The following is a 1,480-nucleotide window of genomic DNA, read 5'->3' as shown; positions in this document are numbered from 1 at the left end:
TAGGATTAAGTTGTAGAAGAGTTCATACACCACTAGTTGGCAGTGTTGTACATATATTGTACATGAATTGTTGCCAGTTAGAAAGTGTCAAATTGAACTTGCGCTTTAAAATTAGCTTCTGCTAGTTTTCCTATGGCATAAGCGCTTTAGAGATTGCGGAGCTAAATTTTGGATTAGCGCTGCCCACCACTGTGTTAAATCCAAATGATGTCTCAGAATTATTCCATCATCACAAATACTTTAATTTGACATTTCCTGCTCTACTTATTGGATCTGGACCAGTTGTCACCAGATGAGCTGCGCTCTGTGTGAATGTTCACTCAGCTAGTCATTTAGCTTTTTGCTAACTCTTAGCGAGGCCAATGAATGCCAGAGCAGGACTTGTGTCGGCTCACTTGTTGAACAGGTTGAGTCCGATGCGGTACTGCCGCCGCTGCACCACGTCGTTGTTGAAGGCGGGCGAGTCCCAGCTGTGGCGGCTCTCTCTCTGGTAGGTCTGCTTGCCCAGYGTGGCGCCCGTCAGGGGCTCCCGCAGGCTGTCGCGCGACGAGGAGCCGGAGCTGCAGTTGTTGATGGTGGTGTCGTCGTTGGAGTTGGTGGTGGTGGAGTTGACGCTCTCGTTGTCACCGTCGGAGCACAGCAGGTGGTGGTGGTGCAGGTGGGCGTGGTGGGCCAGGTGCTGCTGCTGCGCCTCCATGCTTTGGAGCGCCGCGGAGGAGGCGGAGGACAGCGGGGAGGGCGTGAGCGGCGGGGGCAGCGGCGACAGTGGCGGGACCGGGGAGGGCAGCGGGGACGAAGGGGGCTCTGGGTAAGAGTGGGGGAGGTGGTGGTGGTGCAGGTGGTGGTAGTGGTGCTGGGCGAAGTGGTGCGGCATGTAGGGGCTGCCGCCGTGCACGTGGTGCATGTGCATGATGTGTGGTTGGCTGTACTGCGGGTGGTGGTGCAGGATGGTGGGCAGGTGAGGGATGGGTGAGGGGTGGGGGTGAGGGTGGGGGTGTTGGATGGGGTGAGGCGGGAGGGTCCGAGCCGACGGCATGGGCAGGGGGACGTTGGCGGGGCTGCGGGTCTGTCCCTGCGCCAGGGCCACCGAGCGGCCGTTCGGTTTGTGTTTGATGGTTCCCTGCGGGGAGTCGGCYTCGCTGCTGACTCCGCCTCCTCCACCTCGCTCATCCTCTCCGCTCTCGCCCTCCTCGTCTCCTCCCACCAGCGCCCGTTCTCCTCCTCGCTCCACTCCTGATGGTTCCTGTTCGTAGACCAGGCGACCGATGGATCCTCGCTCTGACCTGAGGAGCAACAGACATCAGAGCGATTATCTGATTGGATCCAAGCTTCCTGTCCACACCTGGTCCTGGTTTATCTTACAGAAAGTGTGGATTTATGCTGCGTTCACACCAGACCTGACTTCAGAGTCAAAATCACTTTGCACTTGTGCACTTTGAGGTCAGATGCGAGTCCAGCACATTAACAGCCTCCCTCCGCT

At 57.8% G+C, this 1,480-nt stretch overlaps 1 protein-coding gene across 1 annotated transcript in view; it reads right to left on the bottom strand.

The window, feature by feature from the left end:
* LOC106533139 (IQ motif and SEC7 domain-containing protein 2) overlaps positions 1-1,480 on the bottom strand; it is a gene marked incomplete in the record, with an annotated part of 41,789 nt that overhangs the window by 16,591 nt on the left and 23,718 nt on the right. The window contains 1 exon segment of the mRNA XM_014029380.1: positions 396-1,283. Coding sequence (XP_013884834.1) covers positions 396-1,283 — 888 coding nt within the window.

This window comes from Austrofundulus limnaeus, unplaced genomic scaffold, assembly GCF_001266775.1.
Source record: "Austrofundulus limnaeus strain Quisiro unplaced genomic scaffold, Austrofundulus_limnaeus-1.0 Scaffold892, whole genome shotgun sequence".
Taxonomy (NCBI): Eukaryota; Metazoa; Chordata; class Actinopteri; order Cyprinodontiformes; family Rivulidae; genus Austrofundulus; species Austrofundulus limnaeus.
The sequence above is the reverse complement of the archived record's forward strand: the minus strand, read 5'-3'. Positions and strand labels throughout refer to the sequence as shown.